This window comes from Ammodytes marinus, assembly GCF_949987685.1.
Source record: "Ammodytes marinus genome assembly, chromosome: 20".
In the NCBI taxonomy this organism is placed as follows: Eukaryota; Metazoa; Chordata; class Actinopteri; order Uranoscopiformes; family Ammodytidae; genus Ammodytes; species Ammodytes marinus.
This window is the reverse complement of record NC_137224.1, coordinates 18,665,530-18,686,382: the sequence shown is the minus strand read 5'-3', so window position 1 is coordinate 18,686,382 and position 20,853 is coordinate 18,665,530. Positions and strand designations below refer to the sequence as shown.

The window sequence follows — 20,853 nt, the reverse complement described above, 5'->3', positions numbered from 1 at the left end:
AAAGAAATACACTTTGAGTTATTGTGGTTTGTTGTTCTTCATTCCCGTAGTCACTAACCTTTTGTTTCCAAGCATACAGCATAATCCAGTACAGTAAATAGTTTTTCAAAATGTAATAATATTATATATATCATTATTACAGGTGTTGATGCTTTATGTAATTATTCAGAACTGATGGGGTTGAGGCTGACAACCACAGACAGGGTAGGGATACCGTTAGCTGGTATATCCAAATATTTAAAAAAAATTCCAAGATGGGCAAAAGAGTAGTCTTTGTCAATTTCAATTGCAGTTTACAAATGCAGAGCTTCGATTTGATGTTTTCTAGAGTTTAGGCTCCCTTTTAATCCACATCTTTGAGAAAATAAGCTAACCCTTTGTCCTTTTTATTGTCATGTCATTATTAATTGATATCTATTTAAAACAAAAAACAAATTCTTCATCACCTTTATTCATACATGTCCATTCATTACAATAGTGGACATCCATAATAAATAAGCACCAGAGCAGAGCAATAAGGAACATTTAGCCTTAGTCATGATACACACATGAAGGGATATACGTTTCTCTGTTGGAATCAAAGAACTTGCCTCAGATTTATACTGTGACTTGTGGTGGTAGTTCTTAGGACAATCACCTTGTAAACCTGTGCAGTTAAAGAGAGTAATGCAATGCCATAGGCTTCATGTTTCATTATAAAATATAAAAAGGGAAAAATACAGTCACATGGTCTAACCAAAATCATTCTTTCACTTATAATTACACCGTTTGTCTGGCCCTTTAAGAAATATGTGTCACTTAAACCACTTCTGGACATTCTTCTGATTGGTGATACGATGCCAAAAAAAACCTTAATTTTCAACAATTCAACCACATGCAAATTGCACAAAAGACATATCTGTGACTTTTCATATTGGAAATTTTAAATTAAGTTGTTACAATTCAACAGTCCAGATCAGTTATAACCATCACAACTACCTGATGTGCAGCACAGGTCAAGCATGACTGCAAGTTGTAGTCAAAGCAAGGATAATGGGTTGCAGAACTGGATGAACTGAACACCATCAGTGGTTATCATTTTTTCCCTCTCTGGCAGTCGTATATATATTTTTTTTTCATTGGGCTGGTTTCATCGACAACACATTACATTCACTACAAGTATACATTCTTAATTCAAAACTTCCATTCAATTCACAATTCACTTTCACAAAAATTGGCACCTACTAGGGAGATCACGTTATTTGCAGTTTGTTGCCATATTAAAAAAAAAATGAAACAAAATAATGCAGCCACTGTGTGTACTTTGCACGAATATTTGCACTACATCTCTGGACAAGCAAGCAACACTAAATTGTTCCTATTCAAAAACACTTCCCTGAAGGCACAACCAGGAAAGTCCATTGTTTCATTGAGGGCAGTGTTAAGCTTCATGTGCCAAAATCAACATGGCTTCCAGGCAGGCCATTCTGATCTTTAGTGAGCTAACAGCTGAGGCGGTCCAGCTTTGGTATTTACTGTGTACTGTAAATGGCCTTCACCTACTGAGCCATGTGTCCTGTTTCCTAGCCAGCATGTGCTAAGTTGTAAATGCTTGAATAATCCCTGTTGTATTAACTGTACATTAAAGATATATTGACATATGTGTGAGGATCGGAGTGAACCGAAGACTGAGGCTTTTCCATCAAATAGATGTGGAAACCATGTAGATGGTGACGAGAGAGGCACCATGCCTGGGCCTGAATACAAAGTAAGTACAGAGGCAGCCATTGCAGAGGTACAACCTATTACTGCTTCAAGTTTGCTATAAAGGAATCGCTTGGGAAATCTTTACTAAACCTCCTTTTGTGTTGTGATATGCAAATGTGATTCTACAGTAAAACATCCATCTGCAGTTGAAATACAAGACGTAAGAAAAATACAGGTGAAGAAACTTCTGCTAAAGCTACCGCTATACAGGTTGATAGTCAGTTTACTCGGATAAAACATATATTTTTTAAATTACCCCTTGTGGTGTCTAGCTGTGAATAATTTAGTTTTTATTTGCGTATATTTTGAGATATTGGCCTCAAACCTGCAACAAAATGGAGGTGATTTTATTTATTTATGGTGCTTGTGGCATTAAAATGTGGATAGCTAGCTACAACAACGGGCAAGTGAGAAATTATGTTTTTTTTATTTGGCTGAACTGACCCTACATCTATAAGGTAAAATTAGACATTTTGGGAAACACATTCATTTGCCTTTCTTGTTAAGAGTTAGATGACAAGATTGATATCACTCTCATGCCTGTAGGATAAACATGAAGCTACAGCTAGCTGTTGGCAAGTTGATTAGCTTGAATTCATGTAAAACCAAAGCTTGTAGGTTTACACTTTATCTTTTGTAAGAATTAAACAAAAAACAAAGATATTGTTGAACTAATTTCATTTTAACGTGAGAGTGTGCTAGGCTAGCTTTTTTCTCCATGATTTATATAAAGCTAGGCTAACTGGCCGTTGCCGGTCCTACATGAAAGGGATATCAAACCTGCAGCCTAATTCTTAAATTGCAACAAAAAAAACACCCAAAGACAAATTAGTGTATTTCCAAAAATGTTGCACTGTCCCTTTCAGACAAATATCAGAAAAAGATAAATATCAGTCAGCTGTCTGCATTCTACATCTCTAAGTCTTGCAGATTGCAGCAAGAAATCCATTCATGTAATGTTGTTGTGAAGTAGTGGTTAAAGAAGTCAGTGCTCTCCAGTATAGAGAATGTCAAAGAATTTACAATGTGTTTTACCAGTCGCATACAGACACCTGAACTGTTAAAATTCTTCCTTCACAATACAAACCTCACTCAAGGAGGACTCATCAGGGAGTGTAATCGCAAGAACGCAGCAGTCTTATCGAAGCGTTCCATTTCAAGCATGCGTAAGAAAGTCAAAATCACACGGTGCTCAGTGGAGATTATTCTGACGGGTACCACATAGCCAGTCCCCATTGGATATTTGCATCCTTCAGACATTTCATAAATCAGTTAATTTGGAGTTTTTCCTGAATTTACACAAAGATGGCCTCTTCCTTCATTTACTGGTTTTAATCTTTTGATGGAACGCCCTGATGCGCCGAGGAGGAAGTGAGCCCTTGAAAGACACCCAAGCCCCCCCTCCCCCGAAATATAAACCCTGACAGTTTTGGCCACAGAAAGACAAGTGCCCTTGGCGTATCAAATGTCACTAGTCCTTGCACCCAGTGCCAGATCTCCAAGTGTGGAAAAGAAATCCTCCATCTCCTTCTCCAGTAGCCGGTTGCGGTTCTCTGCATCCTCCCGCGCACGCTCTGAGTTTCTTAGTTTGATCTCCAGCATACGTTGCTTCTTCTTCTCCTGCTCCATCTCTTGTTCCAATCGCTCCATCTGCGTACACAGAGCAGTGCTGGACTCCTCCAGTCTGAAGGGAGACAGAAAAGCAGGCCATTTAAATTTCCCTTTGCTCTTTGGCTGCACAACACAGTGCTTTGGTGGTATTAGGACACAAATTAAAGCTGCACTAGGCAAGTTTTTTTCACATAATAATGCAACCTTCTTTGTGAAAAGTTTAATTGTACACTGGACAACGAGCCCCATAATAAAATATTCACACATACTATGATTAAGGTTGAAAACCCCTGGACATATACTTACTTTTGGATCCTGGACTCGTATGAAGTTTTCTGTTTCCTCAACTCATCTTTCAGTCCTTCCACCAGACTGCTCAGCGTCATTGTCTCGTCTCCATCCTCGGACATGATGATGGACGGCACGCCGGCTGCCGTGGCAACGTTTCCGTTCTCGCTGCAGGCTGCGCTGCTACTGCACAACTCCATGGCCTCGCAACTGTCCTGCTCCGAGCTCTGCTCTGTCGTCATGCCTCCGTCCACTCCCCTTTCCATCTCTCTCTGGCTCTCCATCCACTCCCCTTTCTCCCCAACGACACCCCCTACCCCGCAGTTCTGGTTGGCCGAGGGCTCACTCCCTGAGTCTGGGACGGAGATTTCACAGGAGGAATTGGACCAGGGTGTGCTGGCTACACTAGGAACACTCCCCATGCTGGAGGACGAGGTCACATTGTCATAGGTAGACAGTCTCTGCGAGGAGCCAGTGGAGTCACGATCACGGGCAGACCGCTCGCCTGACGAGGTACGCCGGTGTCCCCTCAAGGAGGACAAACCATTCATGAGCCAGTTACCTCCACTTCCACCTCCAGCAGAAGACACACTAGTGACTTCAGCCACCGAGCCTCCACTGCTGCTCTGCTTAGCTTGCGGCTGGGAACGAGGCGCAGAGGAGCTTTTGAACGTGTATTTCCAAGAAGGCATGGCCTTGGCTTGTTTGCTCGGGCTGACCACAGTCTCTCCTTTCCCTGATGAAGAGCCCAGTTTTGGTCCAGGGTTCAGATTAGGGGTCTGGGTGGGAGTGATCGCACCACACAGTTTGGCGTCAAGCGATGAGGCGCTGCTGTGCATTTCTTGGTCTGGGTTTGAGACCGGGCAGCTTTGGAGGTCTTCCTCTGAGATCCAGGCTCCCAGGCTGCGATGCTGGAGTTGATGCCCGTCGACAGGCAGCTCTGTAATGGGAAGGGTTGGTCCATCTTGGTCCTTGCATGGATACAAACGCATGTGTTCCCTGATAAGGATTGTCATCAGGTGCTGGACCAGAGAGGTGCCTGTGGATTACAGTCAGAAAGGGTATCTTAAAAATGTGTAATGTGTAGACTTTCCAGTTACTTTTCAGGAACTTTTGCCATGAATTCAGACACACTGTTTGTACCTTCCATTATAGTGAGGGGGTCCTCCATCTTGGGTCGAAGGATGTTTGGTCCAAATACTGTTGCGAGGTTCTGGACACTCATTTTGTTCTCCAAACAGTGGGACTGGACCTCATCAAGGAATCTAAGGAGAAATGGCAACGATAGAGGGGGAATCAGCGATTCTGTAGAATGCTTGTTGAAATCACGTTGTCAAAATCAGTGAATATCTCCCCACAATCCATTACCTATTTGTACTGTGTGCGCTGAAAAAAGGTCCAGTGTTAAAACACAGCCTGGGCTTAACAGGCATGTTGCTAGCTACAATGGGTCCCTTTGTTTACATACCCTTTGTTTACATATCTGTTTACAGAGCCTAGGCTGTGTATTAACACCAGATTATTAGGAAGCGGATCGTGAGGAGTAATTGACTGATTTTGACCAAAACAATTGCTTAAGACAAGCTTTCCCCATAATAGCTGACTGCACCTTTTAGTAGAAACAGACATCATTCTTGAAAAAACTGATGACATTTTGACATCTGATATCATGAGGAAACAAATGGCCGTGGACTTACTTGCATATGTACTTGAGGAGATTGAAGTTGGGTACAGGTAGAGTGTCAACTTGCTTTCCAAGCTCCTGGACCCCCTGATAAAAAAAGAGATTGAAGCATTTATAGACACACTATACAAATACTGTATATATGGGTGGATAACGTGACATGGCTTTTTTTGTGTCCAAGCGTCAAACACATATTTAAAAAAATATTATTTGTCAAAAAAATGTCTAATGTGGTTTAGACCATGCTGCTTTACGTAGACACACTGAACATGAATGTTACACATCACTCACATTTTCACAGTTTTCAACCAAACTAGAAGAAGCTCATATGTTGTGACTGTCCCAACCACATTTCACACATTTTAAACTTGAATAAAACTAAGAAAAACAAATGCAAATCTTCTCAAAAAAGTACAGAATGATCTTACAGATGTCTATTTGGGAGTTAGTTCTTTTCAAAGTCTAGGTACAATATTTTGAATTAGCTATGATTAAATAGATTTTGTCTGAGAAATCAATGTCATTTGGTGTGACACCAAATTGTGATATTTAAATGTGTAATTTCTTGGACACCTTTGGGTGGATAGTTCTCTGTTTGATCAGGAAGTACAGAAAACATCTCAGAAGGACCAAGGCATGTTGTAATTTCTTGCATAAATCAAATCTTTTATGGAATCCCAATTCCGTACCAATTCTCAGTGTCTTTTAGTGTGGCACTTTTTACACATAAATGACAAAGATAAATACCTTTTTTTCATTACTACATTTATATCTATGTTGTCAGAATACAGTTGGTATGCTGTTAGCATGCTATCATAAAATGACATAGCAAAAAATGGTCTGAAAATGCAAGAAACCTCATATGGTGTGACACTAAATCATATAGTGTGACAGGCTTTCCTGTCACACTATATGATCCATTTGTCACACTACATGACATGAAGTGTATTTTCTTACACATTCAATGATTATTCACCTGAGTTAACACTTTATTCTTGTATGTTATAGCTTACAACTTTTTTGGTCCATAATCACATGAAAAAAGGCGACTACTTGTACATTACTACTGTTGTTCTTCTGAGTAGTGGATACTCACTCAACCCGAATACCTACCAACATGAGTGGTGTCAAAATATCAAATTATTAATAAAAAATCTATTGAAATGTGGTGTGGTTCATCCAATGATGGGACTATATAATTTGGTGTGACTATATCATTTGGTGTGACTTTGAGAAATTATGAAGATAAAAAGTCTTTATAATTTAATTATTCAGTGATTAAATATAAAATCTCACTGGAACACATGGAAAATACTATAAGCTATACTGACAAGTAGTTTTGTTAGATTTATTACAGGATATATTGGAATTAATCTGAAATATACCAAAATGTATGAAAAATGTCTTACATTTGGAGATGATTAAGAAAAATAATGCAAAATGTAATGTTTTTGTACAAAGAAATGCTGAATCTCAATGAAGATAAGATGAAGAATTGTGATAAAGCCAGTATACTTAAGACAAGTATATCCCATTATAATTTAAATACAAAAACTTTCATGTCACACCATATGACAATTTTAAGCACAGACTCAAACAAATTGGTGAATAAATACATATTTCAATTAAAAATCTAAAAGACCACATACATTTTGAGAAATTTAAGAATCAGTACAACTAAACTCAATAATTGTCATGTCAAATATTTGAATATTTATTTTTAACCTTTTTTTGGGGCTTTATTGAGATATATATATATATATATACATATATACACACACACACACACACACACACACACAGTACATACCTCCTCCTCATCTTTGGCCAAAAGCTGTGCACATGTTAGAAAGTCTTCATATTTGGAGAAGGGAATGACAGGTTCAGGCAGCTCTCGGAGATACAGCTTTAGTAAGGATGCCACAGTGTGGATGTCTGTATTACTGCAAGGGAGTGAAGAAAAAAATGGTGTCTACTGGATGTAATTTCTTTCAAATTAATTTTACAATAGCACCGATGCTCCCCTCTGTCTACCTGTCAAACAGAGGCTTGTCTCCGCAGTCGAAGGCCTCCTGCAGCTCTTTGACCAGGTTGGCCTGTCCTGGCATCCGGAAGAGACCCTCCTCGTCCAAACCCCTCTCCCTGATGAAGTCCACACACTGCTCCACCATCAGGGGGGCCAGCCGGGGGCCAAACTTCTTCTCATACTGCACTGTGTCCTCTAAACGCTGACCAAATATCCCTGGGGACAGACACAGGAAACACAATTACTTCTTTGTGCTTTAATCCATCAAATGATTAATTCCTGCATTTGCTGAAGGCATTGGGTTTGGCCAGGTACAATCACGTTTTGAGACATAGAAGTTGTCAAATCTAATTTAGCAAGCACACAATGATGCCATCATTTAAATACCTTATATCAACAGGAATCTTGAACTTTAATGATGAAAGTGTGTCTGAAAGCTGGAACATGGCCATACTGTACTCTATGTTAACGCCTGTTTTTAACATTAAAGACCACTAGCGTCACCATTACGTACAATGTATGTCTTGGTGCAGACTCTTTAACCCTCAGTGGACGAGGAGATTATTAGGGCATGAGAACATGTGACTGAATCAGCCCAAAATGTACTTGTTGGTAGAGGCAACAAACAAAAAGAAGAGCGAAGCAGAAATATGTAAGCAGCAGGTCTATATAAAAAACACAACTCTTTTAAAACTATTGAAAAGAGTCAAACTGGCACCACAAAGTGGCTTATTGTCTAATATAGCCCTGCTTATTATTACCTGCCGATTGGCTGCAGCAGTCGCAGTTGGCTGGCAGCTCGCAGTAATCGTAGTAAATCACAGAACAGGAGCTACACAGCAGCAGAGAGCGTTTCTCGTACATCCCAAACCCACATTTCACCAAATTCATCCATTCCGACTCAGGCATTTGACTCCTATGGTAGATTAATCCTGCATTAACCAACTTCTGAGCAGCACATGCAAGCTGCAGTTGAAGAAACTGACTGAGGAATTCAGACAAGCGGCAGCTGACGTCTGGACAGTGTGTCGTGACCACAGGGCTGCTGTTAACGACGGGTCTATAAGTTGGCAACAGTTCTATTCTGGACCAGGAGCTGAGAAGCAGACACCCCCCCTATAGTGTGAATCTAAGAGGGAGGTGGGATATATGAACCAGCCACCATGAGATAACCGAGGAGATCGCATATAACCACCATGAATGAAGCGGATTTCTATGCTTCCCAATTTCACAGATAAGACCTGTGAACATATATGGGACAAGGCCCCACTCGGCCTTGTCCCATATCCCCTCAACTGGACCAGAAATTATGATTATGTCGCCAACTTCTTTTTTAAATGTTTTAGATTAAAGCAAACCCTGCTTTAAAACCAGAATAGTGTGAAAGAACACTCTATAGTATTTAAAAAATTAAAGCAGCATTTACAAATTTTTGGCCAACGGAGGCAGAAAAGAAGCTAACAGACATATTCCTGGCATATTGTTGTTGCCTTATACAGTTATGTTGACATGCAGTTAAGTAGATCATGTATGAATATCCCTGGCCAAGAAATTCTGAAAATGCCTATAGAATGGCAGTAAGCATTGCTGGAGGATCTTAACAGGTTATTTATAAGAGATTGCAAGTTATTTGGTTTTAAAAAATCAGAATGTAATGCTCTGGGAATGTAATGATAATATCGAGAGGCCCAAACTAAGACTTAACGTACAGTTAATGCGCTGTAATACCAAACCACTTAGTTAAAGGAGGCCAAGCGTTAATTCCAAAAATATAATTATTAAAATCGGCCCTCACCTTGGGAGTTCTGTTTCTCTATTAATCTACAGTATATTAATCAAGTAGACATTCCTTTGGCCTAATAAAAGTGTATTAATCAAAATGAACTAGTGAGATGCTAATCATCACTAGTTGTAGCTCTATTTGCAGGTAACCCTGTTCCCACCTCTGGCAGCACAGCTTACACCTGATTGATTCATAACTAGGTTTAAAATGAGAACTGTGACATCATACACTTGTATATCGTCGGAGTGTTATCCCACATTTATCCCCCTATTAATATACCACTCCATTGTAACCCAACACCATGCTGTTCAGCTGCTGTCTATGTCCCAGCTCTCACCCAGACAGGCCTGGCTATATTTCTGGCTACAGTACACTGGTTACATAGTCAGACCAGAGAGTAGACAGGGTGAGAACTAACCACAGGCTCACCACAGCATATAGATGGTTAAGAGTGAAGCATATAGAGATGGAGTGTCAGCTTGACTGGATTAAAATCTACCGTTTAAATTGCATCCTGTACATGTATGCTCTGCCGTAGTGTATCGCTCACCCCAGTGACACCCAAACCTCTATTTTGAAAAAACATCACAAAAAACAACTGGGCTTGATTGACAGCAAACTCTGATCACATTTCCCATGTCAAGTAAAGTAGTTAGACACCAGGAATAGAGACATCAGGGTGAGAGTTAACTCTAGCTAGAGATTTGAGACACAGTAGGTGAAGGGGATACTTTTTATGAGTGGGCTCAAGTTTGTAACCTACACTGTATAACATGCAGTCGATACACCAGAGATGACAATATCTTGTGTCAAGAAGTTGTTAGATTTCTGAAGCCTATATACGGTAGAGAGGAGACGGAGAAAATAAATCGGAATACTATGTTATTAGTACTACTAGATGCTGTCCTCTTTTTGGCTGGAGGTCTAGGTTTAATATATTTGCTAATTTAAGCTTCTTGCAGCCCGAGTGTTGCGTTAGAAATAGCCATGATTTTTTTTTATTGCTCCCATCCCTATGAGGGTCAAACGTGTCGTCTGTGTTTTGAAAAGTGATCACGTTTTTTTCTCATATTTCAAAAAGGTTGAAAGGTTAGGCCGTACCTCCTCCAAACGGCGCCCAGATGACCCGCCGTATGGCTTTGACCCAGTCGTCCATGTCTGTCTGGGAGTTTGCCATGAGCAGGAAGGACTCATGACTGATAGGGGCCCGGTCCTTCTCTCCTGTTCCACCTGGGGGGGCACATAGGAGGGGGTAGAAATAGATAGGAGAAAAGGGGTGAGTACACCAGAGACCAAAACTATTTACTAACCCCGAGTTGATCTGTTGACATACTGCATATTGTAGTTTTTCCACAGTCTCAACTATTTCCCAAATTCCCCAGTTCCCTATTTTTAAATACAGACACACACATTAAAGGCCATTGAAAGCTCAAACTGTAGCAGCCAATATCAGGATATTTAAATTCATTCACAAATTGATGCCTGCGTTTAGTCGTTTCTAATTTCTTTTTGAAACTATAGCTGTTACTGAATGGGGTATAAATGCTTTCAAGCACAAAATACAAGATTGCCCGCTGCAACCAATCAGTTGTGTCCGCAGGGGTCTGTAGTTTTTGTGTCCATTGTTTAAAAACCAATGTTCTATGAAGGCGTCGCACCACTAGATGGCACCACTGTCCTGCTGTGCATTCTCTGTGACTGTACTCCAACCCTCCTCCTGACCTGTAATAATGGCCGTTTCATGTTTGAATGAATGAAGAAGAAGAATGAGACTAATTTTCTGCATTTCTTGTTGACCTCTTAAACATTAGTGACACATGAAACCCAGTGTTTAACTGATGCTAGAATGATGATGCATGATGAGCCATGTAAGGTTCCTGGACATACTTTGCTTCTTATTCAACAATAGTGTTAAACATGTTTAAACCACATCAACACCACAGGCACGAACACATGTGTCTTATAATCTTTTGGTTAGGATTCGCTTTTTGTTCTGCTTCACTTTGATATCATCTGGAGAATATGTCATTTACTGCAGTGTTGGACAGTGTGCTTTCCCCAAGTCACAGTCATTGTTGTCACAGTCATTTAGCTGTGAGAAGGGAATTCATATATAAACAGTGGTGCCATAAAGCTTAATGCCATCGTCACCCAGCTCTGCAAACTCACACTGTCCCGATGAACAACACACCGGCATGGTCTTCAGTCCCAGTGTCTTGGGAAAAAAAACGAACCGAGAATTGACTATCAATTGATCATTTGACCTCATTAATGCATGTGTACAGTGCGTGTAAGAATGCTCATGAGTGATAACATACTAACAACAGTTAAGTGAGTACTACAGTTTCCCCTCAGGAAAAGAAGCCAATTAAAAAGCGTGATTGGAAATATAGACAGGGGACTCAGACATTAAGGAGCCTTGCCACACATCGGATACTTCCTCTTCAAGGAATCATCCCCTGATCACTCACACACACACACACACACACACACACACACACACACACACACACACACACACACACACACACACACACACACACACACACACACACACACACACACACACACACACACACACACACACACACACACACACACACACACACACACACACACACACACACACACACACACACACACACACACACACACACACACACACACACACACACACACACACACACACACACACACACACACACGCAGAGCCACTTAAAATCAATCCAACTTTAGCCTACAGACACCAAGACCATTGACACATCCAAGGCAGGGTGGAAGAGCAGTACAAAGATCCCTTTTGGAGCCAATTAAGATAACAGTGACTGCAGGGTTTACAGAGCACACATTAGGCTGAGTTTTCCTCTCCGTGTGACGCTTATGAATTTGATTTAGTGTAACACAGTATGGAACAGGCTTATTTGCTTTTTTTGTCGAGAGGAAGTTGTGAAATCAATGCCAGTCTCTAATGTTAATGTAAAGCCAGGAGGACGCTATTAGCTTAGCTTAATTATAAGATGGGAAACATGGAGAACAGCTCAAACAGCTTATTTGTCTCATGTGTATAGTTTCCTACTTAGCACACAGAGCTACGAGTCGGGTTGATCATCTCATATAACTCTCTGCATATTTCCAACAATTCTGAACAATTCCTTTAAAGTTTATCTAGAGTCTTAAAGTGAACTTGCTGAAGTCACATGAGAGAGAGATGTTTTACATGTAGCAGCTTGATGAAAGCCAATGCAGAAAGCTTTGACCGCTCAGCAAACATACAGTGTCTGTAACCTTTCCTCTGACCTATCAAACGGTCGTGCAGTTTATACAGGGTTTGGTGTGGTGGGCGCGTGTTGTCCCGCAGGCCGTGTCCTCTATTAATAATGTGGCTGATGATTGGACGCTATGAATCGGTTGGGGATTAACTTTATACGACCTCTGTGCTGCTTATTATTGGTATAATTTATGAGAGAGAAATAGAGAGACAGACAGACAGACAGAAAGACGGAGCGAGTTAGCATGCAGGTTAATGAGTGAGACAGGGCAACAGTAAGAGAGAGACAGACCTCATGACTACATGATATAGCCTACATATGCCTATGTGTTAAGACAATTGACATTTGAGTATTTCAGCTTAGTATGTTAAAGGTGTAGTCAGCAATTCTGGAGGATGCCTGTTGTCAAAAACACTTTTTGTCCAAATCATTGAATTTCTCAGCACGATCCAGTGTTAATATACAGCCTAGGGGCTCTGTAAATGGGCATGTTATAGCTACTGTGGGCCAATTTATTTTCATACCCTTTGTTTACATACCAGTTTACAGAGCATAGAGTCTAGACTGTGTATTAACACTGGATGTTTTCAGCGCACACACACACACACACACACACACACACACACACACACACACACACACACACACACACACACACACACACACACACACACACACACACACACACACACACACACACACACACACACACACACACACACACACACACACACACACACACACACACACACACACACACACACACACACACACACTGGATCATTGAGATATTCACTGATTGTGACAAAGTGATTTTGTCAACCAGCATTCCCTAGAATCACTGACTCCACCTTTAAACCTTCAGGGATTGTTGAATATGCACCATCTTGTCCAATGGTCTGTTTACAAGTATCAGTTATTTGGACAAGGTAATATGACAATACTACAATTGTGATTGTAGTATCAAAGGCTGAAAACAATAAGAAAAGGTATAAAAAGCAAAAATGAACAATGACAAACAATGAAAAATACACTTATACTTATCAGCCCAGGCACTCTTGAGTAACCTCCCCGTGAGTGCAGGAATACTACAGCCATTTCTCAACTCTGACCTCATGATTTTCATCCTGCATCCACTGCTGTGTGTGGACACAACAAGATCCCACAGTACAGTAGACAGTTCACCACAGCCATACTGTAGCAATAACTGTGTGCAGCTGAACAGTCAATCTTGCAACTCGAGTAAACACCAAGAAAAAGCTGTTATAAGCTGTGCAAGTCACTAGATGGTATGACTTTGCCTATCAGGATGCTTCCTGCCTTGCCAATTAGATACCACCATCAAAGCAACAAGGTGAAGGACGTTTTTAAGTTGCAATTTACGAGTAAAATAAAATAATTAAAAGTTGCCAGATACGAAATCCTCCATTATTGTATCCATCAGCTTCTTGCTGATCCATAAGAAAAACTGAAAATAGGTAATTCACCTAAAGTAGGATTTCTTTAAATGTGTAACAACTTCAACATAAAATATATCTTGCGAATCACCTTAAACTAAAAGGACAGGAACAGGAGTCAGTACCTTTTCATACTATGCATAGAAAGAAGTCTTACATTTTGAGGTTGTTGTAAACCTACTGTACATCTGAACTCCCACAAGTCTCAAAGCTGCACCACTACACTTAGTAAAAAAATAAAAAAATCTCCATCATCTGTTTCTCCCTGTTACCTTGGAGATGTCGTATCTTGAGTGTGTCCGGCTTGCAGCAGACCGGCCCCATGTCTGAGTGAGCGGGGACTGTCTCCGGCCTCACACTGCAGCATGGAGAGGCTTCTCCGTCAGCAGATCAGAACACAGGTATAGCACTGGCGGCCAGAACCTGCCAGCAGTGAGGCATGCTCGATGCCAGCCCCAAAAACAACAAAACCCGTCAAACGAGTCCCACTACTTGCACTTCTCTCATTTATGCTGTCCATTCATCCATTCACTCTTTTCTTTTCTATACTCGGTTCCCTTCATTCAGCAAGTGTGGGCAGCAGGTCCCCGTTCCCTCAGCCCCCCTGGGGAGAAGCAAATCCCAGAGGAGGAGTGTAACAAGGCTCTCTCTCTCTCTCTCTCTCTCTCTCTCTCTCTCTCTCTCTGTCTGTCTCTCTACAAGTGTGTAAGTGTGTGTGTGTGTGTGTGCGTGCAGTAGCAGGGGATGGGCGGTCCCTCAATCTTTGCCAAACAAACTTGTACACACACACACACACACACACACACACGGAAAGCAGATAATACCAATCAATTTCTGTGAGACGTAGGCAGTCCTCCTGACTATGGATTCTTCCTCAATTCAAATTTGTTGTAGGATCACACTGAACCATTTCAATTCAATATTTTGTGCACAATCCGTTTTGCCACTTTGTATCACTCTCTACTGTAACCCGAACGTGATTCAACCTGCATACTGTTTGGGGGAAATTGCTGTTCTTAAGCCATTTAAATCTGAGTGTGACTCCATCTATCTCTTGAAAATGCCACTTGAGCTAAAAGAGTAAAAGTATGCTGTTGGTGCATGCTTCAATAAAACTCTGCAGTAAAAAAGAGACACGATAACTACACATTAAATATAACTAAACACAAGTTTACACAAGCAGGCTCCATAGCTTCATTTAAACTGATTAACAGGCACAGACACAACTTTCTAAATATTAACCACCAGCAGGAGCTGTCTGAGGTTGCAATTGGTTCTTGTTACAGTAAATCATTAACAATGGAAATATACACTAGTCCTATTCTTTCTTCGCAAATGTTATTATACAACATGTATTATTTTCTGGCCACCATGTCCAACATAAAAACTGTCCTCAGTGGAAGGTTAAAAAAAGCCAAGCCTTCCTTTTTGATTGACCGGTCCATTCTCAAAGAAGCTGCAGCAATCTCTTAGCAACACAATTAAACACAGAAAAATAATCTCAACTACAGCCTTTATTTCACATTTTTAGATGTATTGTATGTCTTATTCAGTTATTTGCTTTCTTCTGCGCACTGTAGCCCTCCTTTAAATCCTAGACATACATACCCATGTGTGATGTTTTCACTATCCTCATTACACAGTCGTGAATCTTTTGTATTTACAGTGCTGTATGTTTATTATCACACTAACCCATATTTAGGGTGAAAGGCTGGTACCTATGGGTGGTTACATCATGTCTGTCATTGTTTGTGTAGCCTATGGACTGCAACAAAATATATATAATATATATATATATATATTTTTTTCTTCTTCTCTGAATACAGCCTTGGTCCCAATGCAAAAGCATTATGACCAATACAAGCCTAAATCATTTCCAGTACAATAACCCATCACTGTCGATCTTCCTACCAGGTAAATTTAGTCCCCAGAAATTAGTCTAAGAAATAGTTTGAGTTTCGCATTTGCTCAAACTGTTTCGCAGTTAGTGGAGCTATAGTTAATTAAAAAACAAGGCTGCAAGGTTTGCCTGTTCTGGGCTACTGTAGAAACATGGCGGTGCATCATGGCAGCCGCCTATGTAGATAAAAAACGCTGCTTTAAAGTAATAAAAAAAAAGTGATTACATACTCATTTAAAGACCATGAATACAAACCTAGCTATAAATCAGACCCAGTGAGGACTTGCATGTTGTGTGAACTTGACAAAGGTCAAAGTGCAAAGGTAACATGTGGACTCTAAACTCTCTGATGTGGCTTTGATGTTTCTTCTTGGCTACAATTGAATTGTCTAAGACTTAGAAAAATCCTGCATAGACCGGGTGGAATTGTGTGCACTGCCTGGACGGCTAGTCCACAATAGGGAATTAGCAGAAGCCGTCACGTTTGCACAGGCACGTGTGTTTTGTGTGTGTGTGTGTGTGTCTGCTGTTTTCCAGATGGCTAAATTGCTTCACACTACCACAACAGAGGCTTCATAGCCTTGAGTCAGCCGTTAAACACAACTAATATTTTTTCTTTTAAACCCAGTTATTTGCCCATTTTCTTTCATGCCTACAGGCTTAGAGACAAGTTCAATTCAGACTAAAGCCTGTGACTGTTGGGTCGGCTTTGTTTGGGTGCGTTGCCCTCTCTGTCTAGAGACACAGATAAAAAATAAATAAAGCATGGTGGGAGTCCAATGTTTAATTGCATGCATGCTAGACTACTGCCATTATTTCACTCAAATGCCAAGAGGAAATTACAAGGAGGGGCGGGTTGAGTTCTGTTTTTCTTTAGCTTCCACTGAGTATTCAAGACAGAACCGACTGCCAGGGTAACTATGTTGAGTTGAGCGTGTTGACAGAGAATAAATGTACACATGGAGATTATTATACCGGATGTGACCTGCGGATTTTGTGCCCTTAAGCCATTGAAAACATTAAATTGCTGTTTATTTTGAGAATGGGCTAGTTTATGAGAAAGTGTCCTCAAACTGCTACTAGGAACAACAAGGCCTACATGGAAATTCATAGACATGGATAGACAGACATTTAGCACACATACCTTTTTTGCAACAGGAACGGGTGCTCCCTATCTACACGATAAACATGACCAATGAATTTACCCTTCGGCTGGACACACACACACACACACACACACACACACACACACACACACACACACACACACACACACACACACACACACACACACACACACACACACACACACACACACACACACACACACACACACACACACACACACACACACACACACACACACACACACACACACACACACACACACACACACACACACACACACACACACACACACACACACACACACACACACACACACACACACACACACACACACACACACACACACACACACACACACACACACACACACACACAGCCTGACGTAAACAAAGTCCATCAGTCAATGACATGACCCAGATGAACAGGCAAGGTCCCTTAGCTTCCAGTGAAGGACGAGGCTACTATTACGGAGGACAAAGGAGCGCTGAAAGTGATAGAAACCCAGCAGCCTCATCTCTGATCTGACCTCAAATCAGTCTTGCCTCTTGAATGTGTGATGACTTTCTACTATTTGTGTGAAAGCAAAAGCCAAACTGCTCATTCTGATGCATATTCACATAGACAATTTCATATGATTCATCAAATTCATTATTCTGTGTTTAACAGTCATTACAGTGGAAGGACAAGGGGTCAAATTTCCAACCTTGTGAGATTATGTCTTTAGTAAACCAATCGGAGTTAAGGATTCATGAGTGGCCTGTTTATTCCAGCAAAGACTCACCCTACTCTTTTCTTTAGAAATAGGGTAGATACTACATCAGGTGATTTTTATTTCAAACAATCCGCTGCTGTCTCTCTCAGTAGAAATTGGCTGCCGTTGTGAGGAAAAGCTGCAGACATGACTGGACACCTTAATGACTGTTTTCAAAAAGAAATGGGAGGAAGCGCTGCCCTCGACCGAGCGTTACTTTTAAACACAATGGAGGGGAGAAAGAGCAGAACGACTCCCCTGGGACACGACAAATCTAATATGGTGTAAACAGACGATATAGTCTGGCGCTGGCATTTCAAAAGGGGAAGAATGTAACTCCCACGGATTGATTTGGATCGCGCGCTGACATCCAAATCCCGCCGTTGATCTCCTCTGAGGGACATCCAGGGACACGGGAGAGGGGCCTAGCCGTACTGTAGTAGCTCCCTGGGGGTCTCACCCCTCTGCTATGTTGACCGGCCATAAACCAAAACACACAGAGGCTGTGGGCCAGTCTAAACACAGGGAGGAACCTCTGAGCAAACACTCCCAGAATGACAGTCAGTGATATATAGAGAGCCAGGGGGATGGCCTATGTCACCACTGAGCTCAGCAGTGCAGGGATTTTAAGGGCAAATCTGTATTCTTGTGGTTGTTTTATAGTGCTGTCATGGTGAAGGCCCCTTAAATCTCCCACTGATGGGACCATCCATCAATTCATTTTTACCTCAAGACACGTAAACGTCAGTGTTGTATTGATTGAGAGAAACATGAAACAGGCGATGTAAGGTCAACCTAAGCAGACTTATAAGGGCAACATGTCAAGCATGGTGGCTCACTCACAGCCCTGAGATCTGCAGACCCAGAACAGCTTGAGATGACGGCGAGGCCATTTTGTCTTTCATTTTATGGTTTCTTTTTCACAGAGCTAGTAAAGTCACACTGGCACCATGACCACTGTACCAGCTCTGAGGTCACACTATGTGAAGTGAGGAGAGTGACCATTGCATTAGATAATCATTGACTAATAGTGCTCTCTGCTGTCTGGAGACAGAATAGCAACTGGGGAATGCCCTCACTTGTTCCAACACGGATCTGATGGATTTTTAAGGTGGTGCAGATGGAAACGGCTGCTTTATTTTAGATCAGTCAGAACCCCAACAAGCACAGGATATGTAATGATTTGTTTTTGACAGTTAATATGAGTAAAATAACAATGTTTATAGTTTTTGCAGTAAATCAATTTTGGGAAAATATCTCCTAGGGCGCCTCCCTTTAGACAAATCTGTTTCTGATTGAACTCACATTTTAACCACATTTGTAATCACAAGATGAAGAGGAAAAGCAGTAATGCATACACTGGCAAATAGTGGAGTGTAAAAGTCATAAACATGCCATACAACTGCATTTTAGAAGTGTAGAATCAAGTCACACTACTTGAAATGAATGAGATGTACACAGTAGCCATGTAAGTGTTTTGGGAGCGATGTGAGGTGAACCACTGGGAAGAGTTAAGGGAACAGATCTCACCTGGTACTATCTCAAAAAGGTGTCGTCCAGGTTCGTCCGGATTGGCTGTGAGCTCGTTGACCTGGCATCCCTGCAGAGGTATACAGCCCTGGAACAGAGAGAGACATTCAAATAAGGAATATTGGGCTGAAACTGATTAGATTTTAGAGGTCAAAGATCACTGCAACCTTACATATTGTGAGGTTGAGAGACCTTTCTCTGTTCATTTACACTTACAGCATTGTGATGTTGTTTTTTTTACCCCAACCCTAGCAGTCACTAAGAAGATTTCCTTCCATCCGGTATGTTAAAAACATCCATAACACATTTTACAAGCAGGTCTTTGACTGAAATGTGTGTCAAAAAATCTCTGTCCAGGACCATGATCAGAATCAAAATCTTATTATCGGTCAGAATAATGTGGACAATCATTCCCTATAATAATTTTCTGACTTAATGTCCATCCGGCATGTCTCAATCTCGTCCTCCCTCCCTCCCTCCCTCTCTCCCTCCCTCCCTCCCTCCTTCCTTAACGCCCCACTTAACCCCTGTAAAGTTCTTAAGCAGCGTCTCCGGTGATTGAACAGGGGACCCACATGGATTATCAGAATACATTATCAAGATCAATACCCATTTAGACCTGAGTCCAAGTGGCCTGTGAGGAGATGCCAGCAGGGTCTGTGGGTCAGCCCCCCTGGTAATCCTCACGCTGGCATATCCTCCCTTGGACAGAGAGGGGGGAGAGAAAGAGAGGGACAGAGAGGGGAGAGAGAGAGAGAGAGAGAGAGGGGAGAGAGACAGGGACACAGAGAGACAGAGGTGAGAGAGAGAGATGGAGAGAGAGAGAGAGAGAGGAGTCTGCCAAATCGAGAGGGCCGGGCTGTCGCCAACATTAGTCGCCATGGCAACAAATGGAAAGGGTGGGAGCTGCGGATGGAAGGGAGCGCAGGGGCAGGGCAGGAACCCAGAGAAGGGGGGAGCTCCCAGGGGTGCTGTGTGTGTGTGTGTGTGTGTGTGTGTGTGTGTGTGTGTGTGTGTGTGTGTGTGTGTGTGTGTGTGTGTGTGTGTGTGTGCTCGGAATAAAACGGGTAGAATGAATAAGAAGAGCCAACACCTTACGCCAGGAGAACAAATCACATGGTCAAGCAGTGTGAGGTGAATGTAGGATAGATAGTTTGTCCTTGTATAGGTCTTAGCTTGGGGACACAGTGACTTTGAAGAGAGAGCTCATGGTTTTGCTTCAATCCGTATGAAACTGGGCTTCCACGCATGAGCTACAAACAGATGTGGCCACGCCCGCTTTTAACCTGCTCTGCCCATAAATGCCAATCACCATCCCAGGGCAGAACACCAGCCCGGGGGCCCTTCGAAGACTCGTTCTCACTTTCATCTGGCGTTGGCACTGCCAGAGCCCGCACATTACACACCGCTATTGATTGGTACCATGTGCGTATAGGCCCTTAAATGGAGGCACATAATAAACACCTCAGACTCCTCTTGTTTAACACGAGCCAAGAAACTATGACCGAAGCCTTTGGCCAGCTGTCTCCTCGTATAAAAACCTGCTCTGACACTGGATCCTGGTCAAAGCAGCAGCGGCAGTAAAACCACTGACAAAACCCAACCACATCAGAGTCAATGGAAGGAGGGACCGTCCTGTGTGAAAGCTAACTGCAAAGCTAACATTATTCCCCGAGGCTG

At 41.8% G+C, this 20,853-nt stretch overlaps 1 protein-coding gene across 1 annotated transcript in view; it reads right to left on the bottom strand.

The window, feature by feature from the left end:
• Nucleotides 1–3,207: 3,207 nt before the first annotated feature.
• arhgap22b (Rho GTPase activating protein 22b) overlaps nucleotides 3,208–20,853 on the bottom strand; it is a gene marked incomplete at its 3' end in the record, with an annotated part of 32,982 nt that continues 15,336 nt past the window's right edge. The window contains exons 3-10 of the mRNA XM_080049258.1: nucleotides 19,174–19,261; nucleotides 10,240–10,368; nucleotides 7,364–7,571; nucleotides 7,140–7,272; nucleotides 5,343–5,416; nucleotides 4,789–4,910; nucleotides 3,664–4,684; nucleotides 3,208–3,430 (exon numbers count right to left, since the gene is read on the bottom strand). Coding sequence (XP_079905384.1) covers nucleotides 3,208–3,430; nucleotides 3,664–4,684; nucleotides 4,789–4,910; nucleotides 5,343–5,416; nucleotides 7,140–7,272; nucleotides 7,364–7,571; nucleotides 10,240–10,368; nucleotides 19,174–19,261 — 1,998 coding nt within the window. The remainder of the gene's footprint in view (nucleotides 3,431–3,663; nucleotides 4,685–4,788; nucleotides 4,911–5,342; nucleotides 5,417–7,139; nucleotides 7,273–7,363; nucleotides 7,572–10,239; nucleotides 10,369–19,173; nucleotides 19,262–20,853) is intronic.